The 23205-nt window shown below is 51.2% G+C and overlaps 8 protein-coding genes across 8 annotated transcripts; 6 read left to right on the top strand and 2 right to left on the bottom strand.

The window, feature by feature from the left end:
* Positions 1–74: 74 nt before the first annotated feature.
* Positions 75–1875, top strand: BDP81DRAFT_465887 (LysM domain protein; the record flags this gene model as incomplete). Its single annotated transcript, XM_060594336.1, has 6 exons — positions 75–126; positions 461–784; positions 854–1012; positions 1071–1216; positions 1274–1583; positions 1637–1875. 6 exons carry the CDS (start codon positions 75–77, stop codon positions 1873–1875), a joined length of 1230 nt encoding a protein of 409 aa, XP_060438581.1.
* A 1881-nt stretch (positions 1876–3756) lies between these two features.
* Positions 3757–4333, top strand: BDP81DRAFT_440973 (LysM domain-containing protein). The gene has a single exon (XM_060591562.1). It carries the CDS (start codon positions 3815–3817, stop codon positions 4235–4237), a length of 423 nt encoding a protein of 140 aa, XP_060438580.1. The 5' UTR covers positions 3757–3814; the 3' UTR covers positions 4238–4333.
* Positions 4334–5070: 737 nt separating this feature from the next.
* On the bottom strand, positions 5071–5864 carry BDP81DRAFT_455147 (uncharacterized protein; the record flags this gene model as incomplete). Its single annotated transcript, XM_060593033.1, has 3 exons — positions 5071–5427; positions 5490–5738; positions 5811–5864. The coding sequence occupies 3 exons, from the start codon at positions 5862–5864 to the stop codon at positions 5071–5073; spliced, it is 660 nt and encodes a 219-aa protein (XP_060438579.1).
* Positions 5865–8028: 2164 nt separating this feature from the next.
* On the bottom strand, positions 8029–9303 carry BDP81DRAFT_440972 (cofilin/tropomyosin-type actin-binding protein). The gene has a single exon (XM_060591561.1). It carries the CDS (start codon positions 8967–8969, stop codon positions 8529–8531), a length of 441 nt encoding a protein of 146 aa, XP_060438578.1. The 5' UTR covers positions 8970–9303; the 3' UTR covers positions 8029–8528.
* Positions 9304–10418: 1115 nt separating this feature from the next.
* Positions 10419–11504, top strand: BDP81DRAFT_333836 (retinol dehydrogenase 12; the record flags this gene model as incomplete). Its single annotated transcript, XM_060585702.1, has 2 exons — positions 10419–11320; positions 11387–11504. 2 exons carry the CDS (start codon positions 10419–10421, stop codon positions 11502–11504), a joined length of 1020 nt encoding a protein of 339 aa, XP_060438577.1.
* Positions 11505–12501: 997 nt separating this feature from the next.
* Positions 12502–13929, top strand: BDP81DRAFT_465883 (uncharacterized protein; the record flags this gene model as incomplete). The annotated part of the gene is made up of 4 exons (XM_060594335.1): positions 12502–12858; positions 12919–13181; positions 13237–13780; positions 13828–13929. The coding sequence occupies 4 exons, from the start codon at positions 12502–12504 to the stop codon at positions 13927–13929; spliced, it is 1266 nt and encodes a 421-aa protein (XP_060438576.1).
* A 201-nt stretch (positions 13930–14130) lies between these two features.
* BDP81DRAFT_333889 (uncharacterized protein) lies at positions 14131–15520 on the top strand (the record flags this gene model as incomplete). The annotated part of the gene is made up of 3 exons (XM_060585706.1): positions 14131–14652; positions 14742–14820; positions 14889–15520. Coding segments are annotated over 3 exons (1233 nt in total), but the record flags the coding sequence as incomplete, so codon positions are not given.
* A 3682-nt stretch (positions 15521–19202) lies between these two features.
* BDP81DRAFT_400075 (uncharacterized protein) lies at positions 19203–23079 on the top strand (the record flags this gene model as incomplete). Its single annotated transcript, XM_060588642.1, has 4 exons — positions 19203–19302; positions 19372–20804; positions 20866–22950; positions 23029–23079. The coding sequence occupies 4 exons, from the start codon at positions 19203–19205 to the stop codon at positions 23077–23079; spliced, it is 3669 nt and encodes a 1222-aa protein (XP_060438574.1).
* Positions 23080–23205: the final 126 nt, after the last annotated feature.

Genomic DNA, 23205 nt, shown 5'->3' with positions numbered 1-23205 from the left:
GAATACCACGTTGGGCGAGGCCTCTTCCAAAGGCGCACTGGCGCGTAAGAAAGAGCTTTTTCGCGAGGCCAACGATGGCAGCGTTGAGGACGCCTTTTCCGACGGACCGCTGGGTCGGAAGGAAAAGTGAAGGTCTCGTGGGCCAAGGGGCCGACGATGCCTTGATTAGCACGTAAAGGACCTAGGGGTCGTAAACGTCTCTTCTGTAGGTAATGCAAATACCTGGCTAATCTGTGATTGAAAAAACCACTGATCAGTGTTGGTTTGCGTGTACCACAGGTTAGTCACACAGGTATTCCTGGTATCGCGATCGGTAGCAATATCGTTGGGTTAATCTGGTGTTCTGTTGTTGTTCTTAAGGAGAGTATCTAAACGCGAAGGCTCGTGATATGGAAGGAGGGAGCTGAGGTGTGTCACGTGCCGAAGACACGTGACATAGCTCGGCTCCGTGTATACCTAGCGATTGCCGTTTGTTCCCACACTGGCTATTGCCTCACCACGGCATACGAATCAGTGCTCTATCAGACCATTAACTGCGATCCCTATGTCAAGAACCTCGGGCAAAAGGTCTATCACGGGTCGCCTGGCGACACGGCCTTCACAGGTACCGTCTGCTCCGCCACTTGTTCAACCGCGCTATCCACTGCCCGTCGTCGTATCGCAGGCTCTTGCGCCTCAACTCCTGAGCTCTTCCAAGGATATCCGGTTCTATCCCCCATCGACTCCATTACCGCCGGATGGAACGAAACTTGCTTGAAAGACGCCAATGGTGGCTACTGCAATGGTGAGTCGGAGAACACAATTGCTTGGAGAATCATTCCGATAATCTGTCAACTAACACCAAACTTTCTAGCCAAAATCGAAGCATTTGACGATTTCGAAGAGCTGGTAGATATGCCAAAGGATCAACTTTGCTCCTTTTGCTACGGAGAGAAGCTCAGAATGATGCAGCGGTCACCTTATTCCACTTATGATTCCTTGCGGGCCGAGACACTGCAATACATCAATGAAAGTAAGTCTCCGGATATCCTATCCATATTTCCATCGGTACCTGACCAAGAGCCTTTCAGACTGCGGAGGGACAACGTCACCGACTGACCCCCAGCTTCCTGTCATTACCCCCAATGGTACTGTGCCGGAGACTTGTGCGACGGGTGTGAAGTACACTGCTCAGGCTGGTGATACGTGTAATAGTATTGCAAAAGCAAAGTCCATCGTAAGTGCAGGTTAATGAAGCAAAGAAAACAGTTGCACTAACAACCTTTTGCTACAGTCTGGATCAAGCCTTTACTACATCAACCCAAGCCTAGTCGATTGTGATGCTCCCGCAGCCGGCTCGGAACTTTGTCTGCCTCTCACTTGTGAGACAACTTACGACGTGAAAGAAGGAGACGGCTGCGTCGCCATCGGAGTAGACCAAGCCACCACTTGGCAGAACATTATCAAATGGAACTCTGGCGTGGATGACAGATGCTCCAACATCTGGTCTTCTCCAGCCACAACTCCGTATTGGGGTAATGTCATCTGTGTCAGCGCGCCTGGAGAAATTCCTGACGGTAGTGTTGTTTCCGGCAACGGAACGGGTAATGAAAATATCGGAGGACCCGTGGTTCCGGTGATGGCTATGCTGACAAAGTGGTTGACCCTCCCTCCACTGGCACAGTGGCGCAAGGCACCACGGAGCTTTGTGGCCAGTATTTCCAGGTCCAGGAGGGCGCGACTTGTTCGAGCATCATTGCTGGCAACGCCGTGCCCATTAATTTGTTTTTGCGTGCGAACCATTCTTTGCGCAATAATGAAAGCTGCTCGCAGTACTTGCGAGTTGGCCTTTGGTACTGCCTTCTTCCTGTCAGAGACTTTGACTCAAGCCTCTGAGTCTGAACTTATCTTGTTTGTCAAGAGTCGCAGCTTCACTTAAACAAGTTTTACTGTTCGGTATTTGCCTGTAATTAAATCAAGTTTGCGCTCTTATATGACTGACTCTTGATACCAGGCATCTCCATGACTTTACTTAGTTAGTTTTATCATAAATTCTTCAATTCAATAACAGAGACTTTACATTCAACTCTACGTTGCTCGCTGAAACTCCCATCTTATCTCTGTATGTTTCCACCCGACCCCCAAAGAGTGCGCATGTATATGAACCGCTCCGTACGAACCTGGTTCCCAAAATTCCTCTACTCCATAAAGCTCAAAACATTTTACTTCCCCCACCTTGATTCCCAAAACATCCATATCACTTCTTAACGTCTTCACTCAAGCGTAACGCTGTGCACATGCTTGTGACACACCCGGAATGACCGTATTCACCAAAGTCCCTTTTATCGTTCATTAACACTCGGTAACTTCCCAGTTCCTGGGACTCGACAAGGTCTGATTGGCCCTGTATGCCAAGGCTCGGAGGATCTTCTGTAACCCTTGTTTCTTGGCGGCAGAAGCCTAAAGCCGCAGGAAGCAGGGAAAGCAACCGAAAACCCTCTCATGCGGTTACTTGAGTAATTTGTCCCGGCAGCGCTAGAAAGGCATTACTTATGCGAATTAGTGGTAGATGGTCTGCAGATACGCGAAAGTTCTCGGCCACCAACAATGAAATCTCTGCAGGTAGGCTAGAATCTGACAACTATCGACTCACAAGGATACTAGGGTCCAGAGTACAACCTTTACTCGCCGAATCAAGTACTTCCCACCGACTTCGGGTGATGCCGAACTTCTGGCCATTTCCGTGGAAGTGTCGGAAATTGCGACGATGCCGAGGTATGCGGAATCAGGCAGTCGAAGCCAGGGAAATGTTGCCCATAACTAGTTTTTCCCAAAGCGACATCTCGAACGAGGCCGGTGAGGCTAAAAGAGTTTGGGAACTTTGGTATCAAAACCCGCCCGAGACATGGCAATGAATATGTATATTAATACCAACCGACGATCTTGTCATGTCTCATGTTACTTGCCTCCCCAACAACCTTACCAGCCTCACATGAAATCTTTTCAATCAGAGAGGAGACAGATCATTCCCATATCTTCAAGATGAAGTTCATGCTACAGTCCACTCTCTTGGCACAAATTCTGTGTCTGGGTGCCTCCGCCCAGTACACCGAGCCCCCTCCATCTACTGCGGACCCGAACACCATCAAGGACTGTACTTGGTGGTTTGTCGCCGGGGCCTCAGATACCTGCGCTCGAGTGACTGTGAGGTACGGCATTACTCAGGATCAGCTCGTCAGATACGTAAGTTGCCCTTTGCGCACGTTCAGCCGCTGCAGCTTTCAAGCGATGGTTCCACTACTCTTCTCGCTCAATTCTGGCGTCAAACACTTACTGACGATCGTCGTGTCATTTTAAAACCCTATCTTGTTAACCTCATGCACCTTCATCACGGGCAACTCCTACTGTGTTGAGTAGAACTGGAGAGCGGAGCCTGCACCTTCTTCAACAACTGCTTCCAGCGTGCCGACAACATTAACAAACTACCACAAAGGCTCCCTCCACCGCTACCAGCGCTGGCAATGGTGTGACCACGCCCCAGCCTACACAGCCAGGCATGGTGAGCAACTGTAACAAGATCTACTTTGTCGCATCGGGAACGGGTTGCAGTCAGGTCCTCAGCGCCCAGGGGATCCGCCTTGCGGACTTCTACGCGTGGAACACTAGTGTTGGCGCCGACTGCTCCGGTATGTGGGCTGATGTCAACGTCTGCGTTGGTGTCATCAGCGGGACCACTGCTGCCCCTGTACCCTCAACAACAAGCCAGCCGGCTACCACCACAAACACCACGCCGGCTAGTAACGGTATCGAGACGCCACTGCCTATTCAACCTGGCATGGTGACCAACTGCAACAAGTTCCACTGGGTGTCTACGGGCAATACGTGTGACCAGATCTATAATTACGAGCAAATCACATTGGCAGACTTTGTCAAATGGAATTCCAATGTTGGTTCCGATTGCACTGGCATGTGGGCTGAAGTCAATGTCTGCGTTGGAGTCATCGGAGGAAGCACGCCTACTACAACCACTCAGCCGACCACAACCACAGCGCCGGCTGGTGTCCAAACCTCTCAACCTACGCAGCCCGGCATGGTTACGAACTGCAAGAAGTTCCATTATGTGTCCTCCGGCGACACGTGTGAGCAGATCTACAACTATGAGCAGATTTTTCTGGCAAAGTTTGTCGCGTGGAATACCGGCGTCGGATCCAACTGCCAAAACATGTGGGCTAGTACTTACGTTTGCGTCGGTATTTGAAACCTGATTGCCTGCACTTCCGCAAAAAAACTTCCCCTTCACTGTGCATAGTTGTCACTTATAGTTTTATGTATCTCAATCGAGTCGGTTTTGCGGTTACTTAGCCTTTGAAAGTCACCCCCCGTTGATTACGACAATAAGCCGTTGCATGAAAACTATCGAACATGAACAAATTTGTCTCTATTTCGACAACCATCTAGTTTAAACTCATAAGAAATTGTTCAAACTTTTATTCACAAAGGTTCACGCTAATGTTATCTCATGGTCAATAGATAGAATGATCCTTGTCATGGGTGTTTGACTTTTATGACAGGAGTAACTTTGCTTTCCATATCGTTGACTGCTGAAACATGTTACATATTGTTACAAGCTTTGTAAGCTTGGGGAATCCTACGTGGCTTCGACTGTCGATCAACTCAGGTATGATAGAGAAACATAATACCCATTCACTCACAAGCCCTTGCTCTCGGAACCTTCAATCGCGCTACATCAGGTCCATATCCGCTCGTATCACAAGGTCACAAGAAGAAATGTCTATGCGTCTCGTGGTAGCTGTGAGTTAGATAGCATAACTGTGAGAAAGAGTTTTCCACAAGGTACCCCTAATAACATGTGTATTTAAAGTAATTGAACCATGAATAAAATCCACCCACGCGTGCTTCAAGCTACCGTTGATCGCATGTACCTCGACATGATAGCTCAGCCTGCCTACCCCTCCCCATGTTCAGAACCGAGCCATATGTTCTACTCTATACGCGGTCACGAAAGAGACACCGAGACATCGACGCCCTTACTTAATCAGCCATAGGTTTGCCAGGATGCTCTCGCGAGAATCAAACCGGCTGGCCACCAGGGTTGAAGAAGCCGCATTCCGATAGAATAACATTACAGCGCTCGGCTTCGTGGAAACGCTGGGTAGAGGGAAGATTCGGGAAGGGGATCTCGCGCCAGTTGACGCATTCCCACATGGCAAGGGAAGCGAAGTCGGCGACGGTGCTGCACGGGACGTTGATGGCGTACGTGTTGTCGTTGCACCACGCAATGGCCGAGTCCTGATTGCATGTGGTCCGAATGCACTGGCGTGCCTGCACAATGCAGCGACCGACGTTGTACAAATGGTTGATACCAGTTTGGATATCGATCTGGGACAAGAGGCCCCAGCGTCCGGCTCCGCAGGTTTGAGAATAGGCCTAAAGTTCGTTAGTGTGACTGCCGTTGAAGTGTAGCTGAATAGTAGTGACTGTGAACTTACCTGGCGAGCTTCGATGGGGCTGCTGCCGTGCCCGGCTCTCTTCTCAACATCAGACTCGGTGATGTTGACAAATATGGAGGCCTCGGGGGTATCGGCAAGAATCTGAGCGTTGATGGCCTCGATGTCGGCGCCCTCGTAGTACACATCAGGACCTTCGGGGGTGACTGGATCCTCCCAGCCCAGAAGGCCGATGGGGCAGGGGATCACGCTCTCATCCCGAGCAACAAGTCCAGCGTCAAATGGAGAGGCCTACAGAAAATTACGACTTAGTAAGAGGGATTATAATTCATAGAAGGCTATGTCGTCGGATTCGCAACTTACATGAGTGATGCTTGCCATGGTGGCCGCAACGAGCGCAGAGAGAATGGTCTTCATGATGTGTAAAGTAGATTCAGTTTAACTTGGAGCTTTGAGCGGATGATGGGAGTGAGTGAAAATGGACCCTATGAGAGGTGACACTTGGACGGGTCTTTATACGTCGTGAGTGAGGGACCGAACTGTCCCAGCCTTGGTCACGAAGCTCACCTGCAACTAGAATACATCAGAGATACTCGATACACAACCTACCACCAAGTCTTGAACATACAAATATTCCCTCAACGGTATAACACTAGACTGAATCCGAGCATCCGGATACTTCCCAAGGTCAACGCAATCCTCCGGGATCTGCCAAGTAATCAAGTTGCAGTACACAGCTCTGGAACTCCAGGGCAAAGCTTGGCAATGGTGTACGAATTATAGCATTCACGTGGCCTGGATTCATGTGTAAACAGTCCTGACAGACTAGGTACCACTCAGTCGATTTCTGTCGTGGTATAAGGTAGCAAGGACGGGAGTTCAACGCTGACGGAAGTTCTTATGAAGGCTTGGCACCAAGCAGGGCCCCTCAACTGGGGCCTGATCCAAACGAATTGAGCTCATTCTCAACAGGCATCTGCAAAGCTCAATCCTTACTATGATGGAATAGACCTACTGAACAGAAAAAGCTCACGCTGAATGTTGTTGGCTCTCTTCAAGTGGTTATCAAGAACTTACTATGATGATGGTGGACTGTCACAGGGTTCACCACCTCAAGGTTGAGCAGCACTTGGGAATGTCATAACACGGTCGTTAGTATCAAGAAAGTAGTTTCTTATGAAGAGAGGGCAACAAGAACCTACTATAGTGCGCTTTTTGTTGCACACAGCAAGCGGGAAAATTGGAAATTGGCTTCTCGGACTCAGCAGTGCAAGGAAATCTCGCAGCTAACTAATTACGGCAGGACGTTAGCATGACATGGACCTCGAGCGCAGGCCTATTACTAGTATCCCAAAGTCCCAAACTCTCTCGTTGAAGTAAGCTTATTCTGACCCGGGACCCGATTCGAGATGTTCCTATGCCTCTTCAGACTTTGACCGAGGGCCAAGAAGGATTATTGGAGCAAAGCGTACCCACATGCCAAGCAAAGCTGAGAACTGAAGTCTTTTCCACTCCTTGGCTGTGGAGAGAATGTTCTCTATCAAAACCATGTTCAATATTATCCAAAGCGGCTAGGGACGGCTACACAGTGGACTCGAGTATTTGCCAACCAATGAAGAATGCGCCCGGCTTCTGGTGGTATTTTCGAGCAGTCATGAACAGCGGCAACTACGGCGCTGGCTGCTTGCTAGACGGGAGTCTCCGCGCGCCAACCATCATGGTAAGCAGACACCAGCCGTGATGGCACGCGTACATGTGGTTCGTCCTGCTGTTGGGTTACAGGAGCGGAAGTTCTTTTGACGTCGCCTATTGTGACTGGCCTCCTCCATGATCAATCAAATTTGCCGCGTAGCGGCCTATCCACCCTTCAAGTCCGAGAAGTCCGAGGAATCTACCTTGCATAAACGCAAGCCTAGTCGGACCATATAAGAGGTGAATTCGGGGTTTAGACTAGGGGCCGATTACAAGCCCTGAGTGCATGGGCTTAGCGCCGGGGACCGATGCCACTGGAAGGAACGACCTAGAATAGCTGCGGCGCCTGTTTCGAAGCTGTGATGTACTCTGTAATACCTTCAGCTTCTCAAGCCGCTCAGAGTCCAAAACATCTGATGCAAACGTCGACTCCCAGGCCGGGAATCATGGGTCCGAAGCCAGCATGCCTTTGGGGCAAGTTGAGCCTCAGAGATCCGTCGTAGGCAACTTAACAGAGGGAAAGCTCGCCAATCATCTCAACAACAGAACCACAAAGACGACTACTACGTGAAGGGTGAGGCACCTGTGGGGGTAGGGAGCAGCGATACGCACCATCCGGAGCAAGATGGGCCCGATTTGCCGAACGGTGAGGTCTCGGCTCGGGGCGATGCCTACCCGGTGAAGTCACTTGGGAGACTCGCAGGAGGTAGGTAGGCCGTCGTGGATGACGAAGTGGATCTCCATATCGACACTACTGGCCTGACAGCTTAACCCACCAGCTTACTCCATGTGCAAATTTCTCCGGATGTGGAGGCGCCGACGGTACAGGGATCGTCCCAGATGCTGGTCCGCCGCCAGACGACGATGCCGTTTTAGCTCGAGAAGAGGACAGAGTTCGACTGAGGGACGCTTATACAGGGCAATATAAGATGGGAAGAGATTGGATGGCAAGACAAGGCAGCAGCTGAACCCCGGTAATGAAGGTAAAATGGATTTCCTTCCAGAGCTTGTCATGCGGGGAGGGTACAGACGTCCTAATTCCTTCGCCCTAGGTACGTATGATTAGGTTTTAGCGTATCGCTGGAAATCGGTGGAAGGACTGGCAGACGGCCTCCTTAAGAAGAAAAAGTCCCTTGATTCTTTCGGCTTGCGCCGGGTCCCCGTGTTGGGTCCCAAAATATTTATCCAAGGTGTATGCTGTATTTGAAAAGAGTATGCATGCCGCTCCCTGAAGCGCCTCCGCCTGGCCAGATACCGTTGTACTCGTAGCTCATATCCCACCGGTCATAGCCACTCTCTGAATTCCCCCTTGAAATATATGCGTGCGTTTTTTGTTGCTCCCTTGGTCTCGAAAAAGGATGTTTGTCGCTGGTTGAGCCTGCCTGACATCTAGCCGCGTCCACCGTTGTAGTCAGCGCCGCCAGCCTTGCGCAACCGCTTAACGATATCGTCCTCATCCAATTCGCCCTTATGGTCGGCGTTGACCGTTATGCTGTGGTGCGGCAGCACCCTCTTGACCTCGCTGCTCTCGATGCTAACGCGGGCCTTACGCATAATCTTTGTGTTCTGGCCGATCCAAATGACAAAGGCGAACTTGACGCGCTTGCTCTCGACGTCATTGGCATACTCGACGCGGACGTAGGCGTACTGGACCTGTGAGTCGTCCAGCTCCGAGGCCAGCTCGGAAATGCCGCCGGTGCCCGTCTTCGTGAGGGTCATCTTGTTGCCGACGGCGCTGGCGTAGGAGATGAGGAGCCAGCTCGTCTCGTCCTTGTCGGAGCGGACGGCATCGTAGGCCGCGGCAATTTCGGGGGCGTCGAGGCCGGACATTTTTAGGAGCTGACGGAAGGTCGGGATCGGAAAGGCTAGGCGGACGGCGGCAGCGGAGGGACGGGGAGGAAGGGGTCCCTTTTGTGGAGACTCGGATCCGGGTATGAGCGGGAGAAGTTGGAGACAAAGAGAAAGTTATATGGGACAAGAGGGAACAGAGGTTCTTCGGTTCTCGAATCCTGCAGGCGGGTTTGGCCGGAGAGGCAGAGGGAGGGGTGGTGGTTGATTGTGTTACTTGGATGAGAGTGGCAGCTGGCTCAAGGAGAAGTGGCAGCGGATTGGCGGTGACGGGACTGGACGTTTGGCAAAAAGACGAAACGGCGTCCAGAAAGGCCAAGGTTGCATTCTCCTCCCACTCGTCTGGTTCCAGGTCCCGCCCGCCTTTCCTTCAACCCCACCATCCGAGGGCGAATCAAGCTGGAGGGGGAGGGGCAGATCTGTCTACGTACCTATTTTGGGTCATAAGTCTTCGAGCACAGACCATCGCCGGCCTCACCCGAAGTGCCTCCGCTCCACTGTCGCAATGCTGAGTCAGCTACCAGCCTTCACCGAGCCCAGCCCACCCAGCAGGATAGATCAGTTCGGTGTATGTCGGTGTGAAATGTGCCCCACCGATTTGCATTTCCCATCATGCCACCCCGACACACTGGCTGAAAGCTTAGCGCCTGTTGAAACGCTCATACAAAGCCTTGCTCAAAGACATCTCATCCATCAGATGGAGCAGCAGCATCTTACGCACGTATTCAGACGATGCCTCAGTGCACTAGTTCAATGTCGAGACCAAAGTCCACAGCGTTGCAGTCGGTGACTAAGCAGCCATTTCTTTTCTTAGACCTCGCACACCGACCGTCGTGGACCCCTAACATCCCCACATCCCTGACCCCTGCGCCGAGTCGACCTTGCGGTAGATCGTGCGACGAAACAGCCCCTCATGCAAAACGTCCATCACTGACCTTGACAGGCCCCGATGAGCACGCTGCACCACAATGTCACAAAGCTGGAGGGTTGCTTGACGTCGCACGCATGATAGACCTCGACACCCCTTAAGCGCCCAATCCAAGCGCGAATAAGCGTCCGGTCCCCCGGAGGGACATTGGCGCGTCTCAAGAAGTTCACCGTCCGCCCGCTCGGTCCTCGAAGCACACCGCGCCCCCGTGGGGGAACCCGGTCCAAAGTCAAAGGTTCTGCGACACAAGAGTCGACCGCATGACATCAAATACCACACCAGATAACCCCTTCTCCGACCACATGCGAGCAGGAGCTGGAACCAGGGGCCCTCTCAACTTGTTTGGTGTTTCTTGGCTCCATAATTGTCGGATCGGCCGGCGGGATATATCAAACGACGACGTCGCCTTTCGAGCTCTTTCAAGCTTGTTTCCAGAAACAGACGCCACGACTATTGCCAAATCCTTCACCTAGCTTATCCTTTCCGTCTTTCAATCGCCCAAAATGTCCAATGAGTTGGCTAGTCAAGCGGGCTGGGAGGCCAACCCGCTATCCTTCCTGTATCGCCAGGCCGTCATCACGCCAGCCGAGATCCCGGAAGAATTCGACCTGTCTGATTGCACTCTGATCATGACGGGTGCTAGCAGTGGTCTCGGTCTCGAAGCTAGCCGCCAATTCCTCGAGCGCTCACTTGGTCGCCTTATCATGGGCGTCCGCAACACATCAAAGGGGGAAGCCCTCGCCGAAGGCCTACGACGGGAATTCCCCATGGCGCAGATCCAAGTATGGCACCTCGAAATGGAGTCATACGAGAGCGTCAGGAACTTTGTCGCACGGTGCAAGAAGGAGTTGACGCGGATCGACATCGTCATCCTCAACGCTGCGGTGGTGGCGCAGAATTTTATGCTGTCGCGCGAAGGCCACGAGCTGATGCTCCAGGTTAACTTCCTCTCCACAACATTACTAGCCCTTCTTCTACTCCCAGTCATGAAACAGAAGAAGCCAGCGGGAGACCAGGCAAGGCTGGTTATCGTCAGCTCGGACTTCACATACTGGCACACGCCAGAGGAGGACATGGTGACAGGTTCCATGTTCAAGCCGGCTGATAAGGAATACCTGTGGGAATCGGGAAAGAATTACCAGCAGTCTAAATTCCTAGGCCAGCTTTTCGTAGCCAAGTTGGCGACCTACATCAACCCGAACCAGATCATTGTCAATCTTGCCAACTCGGGCCTCACCAGCGGCACCAATATCGTCAAGCCAGCAAGCGAGTCATTCTTCATGGGTCTCATGAAGAAGACCATTGGCCGCAGCGTGGAAGTCGGCGCTAGAAGCTATCTTGATGCGGCGATAGTGAAAGGCAGGGAGAGTCACGGGAGCTTCACCTCGGACGGACTCATCAAGCCGTAAGTCAAATCACACGACTCTCTCGAGTCGAGGATAGAGCAATCATGGAGCTAACATGAATTCAGATGGCCGGCTGTAATGTACACATCTGAGGGAAATGGACTCAAGGAGAGGATATGGGCAGAGACGAAGAAGGAGCCTGGGTTTGCAGAGGCCTTTGCAGAGGTTGAAAAGGGTCTATGAATATACAGGGTTGCGAAGTGCGTAAAACGTTGCATACGCACTGAGAGAAAAGACGTGTACGAATGACTGCAGAGGCTAGGTAATATGGTGAAATTCACAAAGAGGGTACGATATTGAGGGCGGCGTATGTGGGCATGGCGTTATCAAGCGGACATAGCTTCGCTCAGGGGGCAGAAATAGGATAAATCAAATTAACACTCAACCCAGCCAATAGGCGACGGCCGCGATACGTCTTTGTACTTATCTACCTTGATTGAGAGGCGGCAGGAGCTATACATAAAAGAACACAAGCCATCCATCCAACAACCACTTTGGTTTGACGGAATACGCACAGCTTCCCCACATGTTTGCAAAGGTGTTTGAGGAGGGATGGCTCAAGGGGCCCAGCAAAGATTGCAAGTTTGAGTATAATCTTAGCTGTATTCAACCAATTAGTAGTCCTACATGATGCCATAGGCAGTTCACATCCTTAGGAGATGTGAAGTTCCTTGCCGCTTTTAACCTTAAATTGGAAACATCATTTTGAATGAGGGGACCTTTCTGCCTAAACATTCAGAAACTCTCCAAGCAACTGAGCAGACAAATCCGATAAGTATTAAGCTGCTTAGGTACCCTGTGTACCTTGTGGTATCTCAGTCACCCTTCTTGTGGTGTGCACGGTACCTCGACGCTCGGGTGTCCACACAATTCCAAGACCACCGGAGATAGTCCTGTGTTGAAAAAGTATTTAACCCGTAGTTCTTTCCTACTTTACGACCATCATTACTCTATCGACTTTCACCGTGGTATTCATTGACAATATATAATACTTCACCGTATCTTCCTTAGTACAGACCAACGGTTCAGAATGGCTTCCGCAGTTACTCTCCGAGAGCTTGCAAAGCAGGTCTCTGATTCCATTTCCGCTGAATATTTGGACGCTAGCACGTTTGCTATAGGCGGCGAGATTCCTATCGAGCAGCCTCAAGGCGTATCTAGCCCTGCAACTTAGGATGAAATGGCGCAGAAGGCGGAGAGGAACAAGTTCTCATCTCCGGTCGTTCTTCGGTGGGACAATCCAGCAGAACATCCTGGCCCCAATCGAGTCTCTTTCCCAGTCACTTCAGATGACGACGCCACCAAGGCGTTCGATCACCTCCTCGAAGTCTCTGAAAAGGCTACATTCGGCTTCCAAGGACGACACGAATTCGACGAGACATACCGCAAGGCCCAGAAGTTTGGTGCCGGTGACTTCTGTACCACCGTCTGCCCTCATGAAACGGGCATCGTCGCCGCTGTCAGTCAAGTTCTACTCCCCAGCTACGACTTTGGCAAAGATAAACGGTCCATTCGTGCAGAGCTGTATAACATGAACGTAAGTTGGTCGATACATCATCGTTTATCATCTCGATCTCTCTGACATGATCCTTGGTAGATCTACTCCGGGCCGTCAGGCAAGTTCAAGGCGCACGTCGATACTCCTCGTTCGTCCTACCAAATCGGTTCTCTGGTTGCCTGTCTCCCAATGGAGCACCAGGGCGGCGAGCTGGCTGTGAGACATCTCGGAAATACCCATACTTTCGACTGGGCCATCAATTCTGACGAATCCCTTATCCAGTGGGCAGCCTTCTACAGCGACTGCGAACACGAGGTGTTTCAGGTAAAGTCTGGTCACAGAGTCACCCTCACGTACAACCTGTATGCTAATTACGGCAGGAAACGGAGACCTCGCAGGTCAGGCCTCTGCTTTCAGTCCTACTTCGCTGCCCCTCTACAACCAGATTCTAACCATGCTCACGTCCGACAAGTTCAAGTCCAAGGACAGACCTCCGGGACTCTACAGCACGCACGCTTATCCTCACACCGAGCAGGAATATGCCCTTCCGTTCTGCCTCAAGGGTCTCGACATGGTGCTCTACAACACCTTCAAAAGCCTGGGCTTGCAAGTCCATTTATGTGCTATCCTCGAAAACCCGATCGGCTATGAAAAGCGAGTGCTTGACGATGGGGAATTCTCTGATGAAGATACAGATGCTAATTCCATGGAGGAGAAGAGGGAATTGGCAGAGAGACTGAACCCGGAAGATGACCCTAGCAGCGAAGACTACATCCCTCCCCGAGTCGTAGGAGTCCTCAACAAAGTATACGCCACCGATATGATGGTTAAGACCGAGGGTGGTGTAAAAAACATCATCGAATGGGCCGTTGAACCCAATAAAATCAGGTTCGACGCCAGCAAAATCGTCTGGCTGAGCCAGAGCAACGCTGGGGAGAAAGTTCAGGCTTCGTTTATTGTAGTATGTTTCATCATACACCTTCAAATTTGGTTTGAGCTAACATACAGCTGCAGTACGGTAACGAGCCATCCTCCTCCGAGATCTATTCGTATTTTGCGATGGTTGTCGAAATCCCCGCCAAGAAGGTGAGCACAAGCGATAATGAATAGGTGTACTCAGTAGTAGGGTCAGGCGCGGAAAGGAGGTGGTGTCGCGGATAAGGAACGTCGACCGATGCAACGACAGTGATAAGCGGCTGGAGAGCACATGATAATTATCCACGTCACCTTGGAGGCAACCTCCCTTCAAGGTGCCCACAGACAACATGGTGGCTGTGTCTTCGTCGCTAAACAAGGAGTGCGTCTGATGCGGGTTCCTTCAGCTCCTACATCACCGTTTTCGACGAGAGCGAGGCCTATGTCGGCGATCACGTCGACCTGGGCCGGCAAAGAATCTCAACAAAGTTCCTGTTCGGGGATGCAAACGGGCTTACTCCGGAACATCCGCTCTGGGAGCAAATAGCTGAGCTGAAAGGTAGGCCACAGTTTGAGAAGCGCCGCCAGCATGGCATGCAACAGGTTGTCAAGACCTTTGCGCGCGCAGCCCGCCAACGGTGCGAGGATGGCGATGTGCCATTGGAGATCAAAGGCATAGGCCTCTCTGTCCCGGCCGCTTGGACGCTTGACGAAGAAGCCGAGTATAGTCGTCTCCTGAAAGAGGCCTTTTCGAAGGAGGGCCGGATGATGCGCCAGGCTGCCAACCGCATATGCTTCCACACCGAAGTCGAAGCAATGGCGCATTTCCTCATGGGAACACCTCGCTACAAGAGAGAGGTTGTTTTTGGCGATAAAGACGCGATGACGTTGTTGCTTGATTTTGGAGGGCATAGTATGGTGAGTACTAGTGCAGTGATTCCCCCATTTCTCTCGCCCCAGAGCGTACCCAGCAAGGGTTTACGTCACACCACTGACCCATCTCACAGAACGGCTGCGCTTTCATGACGAGGCGAAGGGGAAAGCATGGCACAGATGTCGCCTTTTTCCGGGCTTCTGAACCCTTTGGTTTGTGCTGTTTCCTTGCTTGATCCAATGTCATACTGGCTGCAACTAATGAGTGATCTCAAAACAAGGTATCGGCGGAGGCACAGAGCATTGGGAGGCATATGTCAACGATTTATGCACTAATTACGTGCGAGAGAACTACGGCGCTTCTTTCGAGCTCAGTCAGGAGGTCCGGAGCGTCCTCCTGTACAGGTTCCATGAGGCAGTCATGCAAATGGACTGTGGAAAGTTTCGACCGATGGTACTACGTGCCGAAGGTATCGAAGACGACATTTACGACCACATCGAAGTCAAGATTCCTGATCCAGAATCGGAACAGATGTTCTTGAAGGCGCTTGGTGGGCCGCTTGAGCTTGCCAGACAATCGATATCACAACTAGGACGTGAGTATCCAGGGAGCAAGGACTCTGGGCTCAGGGTGCTGGTATCTGGCGGCAGTCCTCGCAGCGAGATTATCAAGGCTTGCATAAGGAGATGCTGCGCGGATGCGGGCTTAGAGTCACCCCAGTTCATCCACGAAGAGATGGGAAAACTTGGGTACGTTCCCCGGCGTTTTCTGCACATGACTTCAAAAGCACACCAGTCCCATGAGATATATATGACTGACCCGACCTCGTTATGGACACTAACAGCACCTTCAACATTGCCCGAGGAGCAGCAATTGCTCGAGCCAAAGACATGTCCTTCAGGAATTTTCTAGAGAACGGAGCCGCAATTGGTGTACAGATGTTACAGGCCGGCGAGAGGGACTGAGATAATGTCGCGAAAACAATCCTGGATGAGGTGTGTACACCGTGGAAATCATCTCACCTTTGTTTCTACGCTGCAACTAATTCTCTACAGAATGGAGGTAAAAACATCGAAATAATAGCAGCCGCAGGGGACAGGCTGCGACTTATTTGTGACCCTTTCTGCCGTCTAAACAGGGCCGAGTCGAATGTTGAGCAAAGGAATAGCTACGACTACGCTGAACCTGGGGAGTGGGACGGGCTCTCGCCCTTGAAGATTCCGCTATACTTTGACCGTTCGGCTAACTGTTTTCTTGTCAACACGGATGGCCACGATATTGAATTCTTGCGACGTGGTATTCTGATTCGGGACGACGGGACGATGACAGCATGCCCCGAAGAGAACACGGGCGTAGATGCGGAGAATGAAGATCCAGAGGAGGGAGCCAGGGCAATTCGACGACTTGTGGACGAGGTCTGTAGCCTCGGGCCAAGGTCAGACATCCAGCCCAAGACGCGGAAATCTGGGACGCTGAAACGAGGAGCAATGCGAGAAGAAGGTGAAGGCTCTGAGTATTGTGCGAGTATGAAGAAGCGGGCGAGTGATGTTTTGCCGCGGGTGCATCAGAAGTCGAGCAGGAAGACGGAGATAGATGTGCCGCAAAGACCGCAAATGGAGCCATTCATATGGCCGGACGCTATAGACACCGATGAAGATGACATCTAGATGCCAATCATACCAAGAAACTATCATTGAGAATAACTCTGCTGCCAGGTCCTGCTCTCGCCCGGATGAGGCCGCTCTCCAGCACCGGTACAAGTTTGTGGGGGTCATTCATTTGGGCGTTGAAGGATACCTATCTCCGGGTCACATCCTGTGGGGGTAGCAATGTTGTTCGCGTATCGTGTCGACAACTTTTGCACTCCAAGCCAGTGCTAATTACGAGGAAACAAAGATACATGACTGGCAATTTGTTTCTCACATTCGAATAGGAAAACCAAGACCATTGTCACAGCAAAGTGATGCGGAACAAGACATAGAGGGTGTGCGAGAAATTATGAGATCGTTACATTGTCGATCCTTATACCCGTCCTGGTTTGCCTGATTCATCCATCCAAGGTGTGTTATGTCCGGAAAGCACCGTCTGAGCCTGAATCAGAATAACTACTTGAATGGGCCTATTATCGGCTCTAGGCAGTTAGACAGACCAGGACGATCTGACCAGATTCATCATTCCACTCCAGACGCCAACACACACACCAAGTTCATGCAGTCTGCAGCCATCCGGCAGCGTTAGGGTCTTGCCGGTGCTGTCCACGATGCCTAGGATAGCACAACAGCACATGCACCAACCGTGCACTCTCCAGCGTCAGCTGTTGGCAAACATATTTATGGGAATACAAACGCCGTTGGAGCAAGGGGTTCATGCGCGGTTGGGATTTGCTTCCTGTTGGTTGTCGTAGCCGGATTTCCCGCGCCTAGACGTAGTCATTATTCAGAGACGCACCCACCCTTATACATGTTTGCTTGATGGTTATAACTTGGCCCCCATTGTCCCTCGGACGGTGGAAAAGATCAGCCGCGCTGCTTGCGGTGTTCAGATAACATTATAAACTCCTTTGTATTTTACGTCAACTTGAAACTATTACCTTATGTAAAGATTGCAATCTGTTTCACACTTTCCTGGCCAGGTTGAATGTCAATATTCAGCCAAGGCGGATCAGCCGTTGCCGCTGCCTGCCGTGCTTCAGCAGATAGGCATGGCACGCCCGAAGCCGCTATTGTTGGCGGATACCAAAAGTGGTGGGTCTTGTATGGCTCTTTGCCAATAATACATACATCGATGCTTCGTATTGAATGCGGCACAACGTAAAACGAACCACTCGGAGAGTGGCTCCACGACAGGAGTTTGCTTCATCCCCGTATGCCATGTGAATACATGTAGCTAACAGCGTAAACTGGTTAACTTTGCTGTATTTCAATTGAGTAACTGAAATGAATGACGGTAGAAATAGCGTACTTCCGCTTCCGGTACGAATTTGATACCTTGGTGGGTGAAACGGTCTCAATCCCATTTGATGTTAAGCCGGTGTCTATACTGCAGCAATTGTCCAAGCAGGCGGATGGTGATAGTTATTATCACCACGAAATGTTCTCCTTTAACAGTCATTCATGGTTCGAACATCCTTCTGTTTGCGGAGAAGGGGTTAAGAGTACCTCACTTGGGTGTTTAGGCGCTATCGTCCGGCGGTAAGAGTACAGGCCGAGGAACGTCATTCATGTAACTATCTCCGAGCAGTTGAGCAAAAGCCCTTACTAAATATCGAACACGGTTCTCCGGTCACAATCAAACGGCGCCTAAATTATCCCAAGTTTCATATTTGAGGTTGTCGAAGATTCATGACTTGGGTTCTGAGTAAAGGTACTCTTACTCGTTTCGGGTGCCTAGGCTGAAGCTAAGAAGATTCAGCTGGTTTATGACAACGTTGATGAATATGAACATCCGACGACCTTTCTACTTACGCCTTACTGATATGCTTCTTCATACTATAGTGCATTTGTGAAGTTCAAATTCAACTAAAGCGAAGCTTATTTAGGGACATGAAACTCTAGAACGATATTCAATTGCACAGAGGATTACCACAGGAATCGTTTGACTTGAACGTGTTGGGCTATGTCTAGCTTGGTAATCTCTACCATAAAGATCCGAACTTCGTATAAAGCTAGCTGTACGAACAACTAAAAGCATCTCATCCTTGCCAAGTTCGAGTGTTCAAATGCTCAATTTAGTACTCGATGGACAATCAAAGTAATGTATCTAGCCCGCCATTGAATTGACTCGCTCCGTAGAAGGTGCGGTACAGCGAGCCTTCCCCAAGGTACTTACGTATATGCATAGAAGAGAATCCAAGAATTGACTAACTACCCGTATTGTATTCTTAATAATTACAACACATAGTTCAAAATCTTTCAAAGCAACACTTTACCTTTAATGCTTTGTGCTGGCTACCCCGAAGAGATACTCATCCTCATATCTACACTCAATCTTGCGGAATCCTTGAGATTTCGGCATTTTGATATGATATGAAAGAAACAAGACCCAAAGAAAGTTTCATCTTTAGGGCCTGCCGCAGTGACTTCATGACTGTTAAGTAATACCGTATTCTCTTATCTCACCTCGAGAACTTGCTAACCTAGGTATTCATATTGAATACGTGCAAACATTCTCGATAATAAACGGAAGAGCATCTGCTGCCTGATTTTTCACCTTGAACTGTTCCTTCCCTTGATTTGTAGGGCATCTCACTTCACCTCACCCTTACGTGCTCTCGACTCAACCCACCCACTGACAGGCCAGGAATCGAGAAAAACAAAGGATTTCTTGACCGCCCGCCCACAAATCGCTTTGATTGTGAGCGCATTCACAAATTTCAGATTTATTGACCTGCCTCAAAGTCAAGCTTGGTCTTTTTGGGTCCCTCCTCTCTTTGTTGTGCTTTCTCTTTTTCTTCTCACGCACACCCCCAATCTCGAGTCTCTTCACCTACGACTTTCCCCCTTTCACAGGCAATCCGTCTTTTCTCTTCATTTCATCATCACCGGATATCGGGAAAGACCCTTGATTCATTGAAACAGAGGAAAAACCCGTCACGATGGGCAAGCTCAAGTCTTCATTGAAGGCTTGGTGCCACAGCCTCATCCCGCTCCTGCTCCTCGCTCTTGCGATCAATGTCTGCCAGGCTCGTGGCAGAGGTGAGAACCTCCAATCTTACAGAATATTCTCAGGACAGATTCATCTAACCATTCTCTCTCCCCCTCTAGACCACGAGAAGCGGGACGATCTCACCGAATCACTCGCCTCAGCCGATCCCACCGACGGAACCAGTCTTTCCCTCTCTACTTCTGAACTCCAGGAAGGTCGCGTTGTCACTCGCATTGTGACTACCTCTATTCTCATCACGATTCCCTGTGGCGCCTCTGAGGGTTCTTCTTCCTTCAGTTCGGACCTGATTACTACCCAGTCCTCGTCCCACTACCTCAATACGACTAGAGGTTCTGGGAGCAGCCTGGCTCAATCCTCGAATCCTACAGTCGTCCATTCTGTTGCCTCTTCCAGTCATACCACCTGGAACACGACTGCAGTCAACCTTGGATCCTCGTCGATTACCTTGAACTGGAACTCTACAATTGCCGGTCCAGTCGTCTCTTTGTCATCTCCTGGCTCCTCTATCCAGAGTCCCCAGCCAACCAGTTCAGGAACGACATCTACCAAGACCGGGAACGGGGATACGTCGGTATCGTCTACCGAAACATCCTCCACCTCCCAAGAGAGCCAGCTTGGTAGCATAGGTGACACTGTCCCTGCCTCTTCGCTGCAGACATCTTTGTCCGATGGTGGTACAGCTCGGACCTCTCGTGTCACCACAGGCCCCGACCAGACCCCGAAGTCAACCACCGCACCCCAATCAGTTCAATCATCCAGCAGCATCTCGAGCGCTTCTAGCTCTATCGAGAAGTCAAACTCAGATGTATCCCCAGGCACAAATATCGTCAATATGCCTCAGACATCTCTGTCTGGCACTGATCGCAAAGTTGAGACTTCATCCACGCCGGGATCTGCCTCAAGTGGTAGCAGCGCTCATGCAACGACCACTTCCCCGTCTACAACAGAGAATGGCCCGCAGCCTACCACAGCTCCCATCGTCTCTACCGAAAAGGATCAGGCGTCAACCAAGAAGGGCGATGATGATGATGATGGCAAGAAGTCTACCAAGAAGGGTGATGGTGGTGATGACAAGACCTCTACCACCAAGGGTGATCACGACGACAAATCCACCAAGGCATCCCCGGGCAGTACGCAAGACAGCGCCGCCTCCTCCACGCAGCATGCCTCTTCTACTGAGCACTCTCCTACTTCAACCTCAACTGCTGCGCCCGGAAGCAGTGGAACAAGCGGCCCCGGTTCCACGGTCGCTTCTTCTACCTCTTCAGAAAATGGAGACTTCACATCGTTCTACGTTACTGCCACGATCCAGCCTCCTGACGATACCAAACCTTTCACTTGGGTTACCTGGAAGTCTACCGAGGTGACGAAGAGAACGACTCGCGATGGTCAGGCCTGGCCTACAATCTTTCCCGCCTGGTCTTGCATCGGAGGACAGCTTCTATGTCATCCGAGGTGCATCATTCCTATTATCCTCTGCGATCTCCCAGCCATCAAACTTCCAGGCCCTCTCGGTTTCCCTTGGGCCAAGGTATGTCCATTCGTCTAATTGTCCCCATGTTCTCAAGGCACCTGCTAATCAAAACATATAGCCGCCTCCCAGGAAGCCCAAAGGTAAGCCTCGCAAAGTTAGAAAGGACGACCCTACCGATCCCGAAGACCCCGAGGACGACGAATCAGAGCCCTCCGAGACACCTACTTCTTCATCTGAAGCTTCATGCACAGCAACTACCACCGTCTACCCCGACTGCAACCAAGGATGTACCGCCAGTCCTGTCGTAGGTTCTGACTCGTCTACGAGCTTTACCACCAGCTGTAACACGGCCACCTGCAGACCCTCTATAGTCTGTAGCACCACCGTCGATACTACTACAACGACGACCATCACGACTGTGTCAGTGACTCCTATAGAAAGCTACTGTGGTGGCGTTGACTCGAGCTGCTCAACCTGCAAGAACAAGAGATCAGATCTTTCGAAACGATCCGAATACGTCAAGTGGGATCCTCAGCCAGACCCTGAGATTCTCGGTGGACCTGAAGGACTCCCCGACGTTTCTTGGGAGAAGTTGCCGAGAAATAGTCCCGAACAACGAACATGGTTTAACCGCGCTTGGAAGTACTTGGCTCACTACTGCGATGGTCTGGATCATTGGAGACCTCTTGGCAAATTTGTTGGCAGAGAGAGATTGAAGGTCGGCTATTCCACAATGCATGCCGATGTCTGGGGAGACAAGCCTCTGATGGGAGGTACCGGGCCTCTCTGGGGCTGTAGTGGAATCATCATCATTACGAAGAGAGGCATCTACACCAGTCACGTCTGGGAGGTTCCCAACTTCTGGCCCGAAGGATTTGGCGAGTACGACATTGATAAGGAGTTCCGAGAGGGCGTTCTCGAGTTCTTGGAGACGGGCTCAGGTGATCGACCTGGTGACGGACCATTCATCCCCAACCCAAAAAGGCCGAATGACCCTGAAAAGCCTGAACCCGGCAAACCGTGGCCAGATACCGAAGACGGTACCAGGGGTCAGTTACAGACACCTTATCCTGGAATCAAGCAACTGAAAGAGACGACCCCGATCTTCGACAACATCCCCGAGGACACTCTTCAAGTCATCTATATCTACCCCCTTACCGGTGGACAATGGACCAACCAGGTGCCCCCGAACTATCCCGACTACTTGCCACCTAGACATCCCAACCGGCTCCAAGAATGGAAGGAATGGGTCTCGAACCGCCTTGGCTTTCCCGCGGACAGGGTCACCAATATCGGATACCATAAAGGTCCTAGTTACTGGCCCAATGCTGGCGCGGAAAATCCGATGACCAACTATGTCCCGCCCTTCGGCCTCGTTTGGTGGCAGTACCATCCAGCTCACGTCGTCGAGGTACTTCCCGACGGCACGCACATCCGCAAGCCAACTATCAGGGTCTATTGGGAGGACTATAAGGAGTACGAAGTCTCTTGGTGTCCCCCGGGTACCGAAATGAAGCGTGATGAGAATGGGAGCGAGTCATGCCCAATGCCCGCCGACCCTGCAAAGTCGTCCGCCGCGGCTTCTGGTGGCTCAGCTTCGGCTTCCGGTTCTGTCCCCGCTTCAGCGTCTGCCTCGGCCGGCTCCCCTGGTAGTCAGTCCGGTCAAGCCTCAACGTCTGGTTTCCCTGGCAGTCAATCCTCCGATCGAGCCTCGACATCTCCTTCCACTGTCGGCAACACTTCTTCTTCCAAGAGCAAGGTTGTTGTCTGGGTCACCGCCACTGCCGAAGTGACCGTCACCAACGACATTGGTGTCACACTGACTGTCATGCCCTCGGCCGCCGCTCCAACCTCTACAGCTGAGATCTGGCGCATCGCCCGCATTACTCAGGACATTACTTTGGGTGATGGCAATTCGAAGCACACCGCGACAGTCAGTATTGTCCAAGTCGAGGAAGGAAAGGAGATCAACGTTGTTACGAACAGGGACAGCGATGGCGGAGGCCCTGTCAAGCTTCCCAGTGAGCTTGTCACAACTGACAACTCGGGCGGCAAGTTGACCATCTCTTTCAAGGATGGTGATCAGCCTTACGAGCTCAAGTCAGAGATTGGTGGTCAAACCCAGGAATGGTCCATGAAGCAATGGGGCAACAGGATCGCCAACGGTCCTTGGTGCAAGATCATCAAGAACACGACGGGCGAGGTAAGCTCCTGGAATCCATTCTTGTAGTCACTCCGTGGCATTCATTGAATAAGGAATCTAACACTTTTTACTTTTTAGGGCGTAGTGAAGCGGTCCGCGGAGTGTCACTACCGTGCTTTTGGCCAGTAGAGACCTCGAAGCTACCCAAACGCCCCCTTCTTCCCCTTTTCAGCATTCTTCTGATTGGTACAGAGATCTTCCATGCAGAGGTGTAACGGAACAGACAGAAAGGGGATTGCACAGGCTCAGCATAGT

This window comes from Colletotrichum phormii, assembly GCF_030913505.1.
Source record: "Colletotrichum phormii strain CBS 102054 chromosome Unknown BDP81scaffold_34, whole genome shotgun sequence".
Lineage (NCBI taxonomy): Eukaryota > Fungi > Ascomycota > Sordariomycetes > Glomerellales > Glomerellaceae > Colletotrichum > Colletotrichum phormii.
This window is presented reverse-complemented; position numbering and strand designations above follow the sequence as displayed.